Here is a 1,718-nt window from a genome sequence, read left to right as displayed (position 1 = left end):
CTTTGGCGCCGAGCATGAAGTCGAGCGTGCTGTGCCGTGCTGCTGCCATAGTGAGGCGAGGCCCTGTGCCATGCCTGGGGGAGCGGCCGCGGGAGACTGGGGGGCCGCGCGGCGTGTCAGGCTGCGGCCGGCGGGGAGTGCGCTGCGCCCGGGGAGGCCAGGACTAGGAGGTGGGAGGGGCCGCCGGGAGAGACCCGGGGCGCGGGCGCGGGGGCGGGGCCGGTCCCGCCTCCGGGAGGGAGGAAGCCGGGACGCCTCCAGCCCCGAACTTGGAGCGCCGGGTGTGAGGCCTCGCTAATGGTGGAAACGTGGGCGCCGTGCTCCCCGGCGTGCGTCACCAATGGCCGCGCCCTGCTCCAAGGCTCGCGCGGCCGCTCCCGCCATCCGTTAGGTCACCTTAGGTTTAAACAGCGCAGCAGGACTTCCGGGGGGCCCATCCCCTACGCTTCCCCACACACCTCTCCCTAAGCCAAGGCCCCTCTTATTTCCTGGCGGAGTCGGGAAAATCAAATGATGAGATCCACCCCTGTAGTCTAGGAGTACTGCCTGGCTTTTCTTACAATGCTGCAGTTAAACCCATTCGGATTATTACCATTATTAGCAAGGGTCTGCTTTGCATTTGAGGACTGAATAGAAAGCGCTTGGGCATTTACGTTGTCTACGTTTTCACGCAAAATAAGAATGAGGGAGAAGCCCGTAAGAGGACAGCATTGTTGTTAATATTGAATTAGGAAACTGCAGACTCCGGAGTTGCTCGTCTAGCAGGACTCCATCACTGGCGCCTCTATTCATGGCAATAGCCTTTGCGGTGGGCTTATTTTTGACACTGGGGTTATGGCTGCTGTTCTACAAAATAATGGCAAAGGGGAGAGAGCATGAGCGTCTGAACTAAAATTATTCTTTATTGCACTGACAACATCCCTGGGCAAATGCCTCCATCATCCTGTCAGGCTTTTGTGCCTCTCACGGCCACAGGAATTGCTGTAATGGTTAGACAAAATTTAAATCAATGAACTCATGGGCCTCCACAAAAGCAACGAAAACCTGGATATTAAACTCATCTCTCCCCAGGCAACAGCTGTTTTGCTGAGTTCTTCATTCACCCTTCTACAAAAACTGGGCAGTGTCTTCACAAGTGTTCAACAAGAGTCTGTTGAACAGACCTTTCTCTGTTAACAACTGGACCTTTTTCTAGGACCTGCATTAATTTTTGTCTACCCATGGCCACCTGTTTGTTATTCTGCATGTCTTCCTTTCTTCTGTGTGTCCTAGGTTCTCAATTTTGTTAGCTATTGCATTTCTCATCCTTCAGTTATCTATGTCAGTCTGCAGCTCCTCTTTCTTCCTAGGATGTTCTCCACTTCTTGCCATTCCTCTGGAGTCAGGTCACTGACAATAGAGTTGTCTTTGTCCTGCATGTTGCAGGGGCAGTAGGGCTCCATGGGCCTCAGGTGTGCCTTTCCCCACTCAGCACCAGTGTGGGCCTCACGTCAAAAGGGCCCTGCACTTGGTTTAATTCTCTGTTGCCATCTTGAAATTCTTAATTCTTGAACAGGGGGCCCCATGTTTTTATTTTGCACTTGGCCTGCAAACTGTGTAGCTGGTTATGCTCTGCAGCTTGTGTCTGGCAGCACAGGTGGCCCTAGGGCTCAGACTTGAAATTTCATCCCCAGCACTTGTACCTTACCTTGTTTCCTGCAAGGTACAAAGTAGGGATG

The 1,718-nt window shown here is 53.3% G+C and overlaps 1 protein-coding gene across 1 annotated transcript in view; it reads right to left on the bottom strand.

The window, feature by feature from the left end:
* Window positions 1–312, bottom strand: part of LOC108512250 (spermine synthase-like) — a gene marked incomplete at its 3' end in the record, with an annotated part of 47,037 nt that extends 46,725 nt beyond the window's left edge. The window contains 1 exon segment of the mRNA XM_017847436.1: window positions 1–312. Coding sequence (XP_017702925.1) covers window positions 1–49 — 49 coding nt within the window.
* Window positions 313–1,718: the final 1,406 nt, after the last annotated feature.

This window comes from Rhinopithecus bieti, unplaced genomic scaffold (genome assembly GCF_001698545.2).
Source record: "Rhinopithecus bieti isolate Rb0 unplaced genomic scaffold, ASM169854v2 scaffold_30418, whole genome shotgun sequence".
In the NCBI taxonomy this organism is placed as follows: domain Eukaryota; kingdom Metazoa; phylum Chordata; class Mammalia; order Primates; family Cercopithecidae; genus Rhinopithecus; species Rhinopithecus bieti.
Note: the sequence above shows the minus strand (reverse complement) of the source record. Positions and strands in the feature narration are given on the sequence as shown.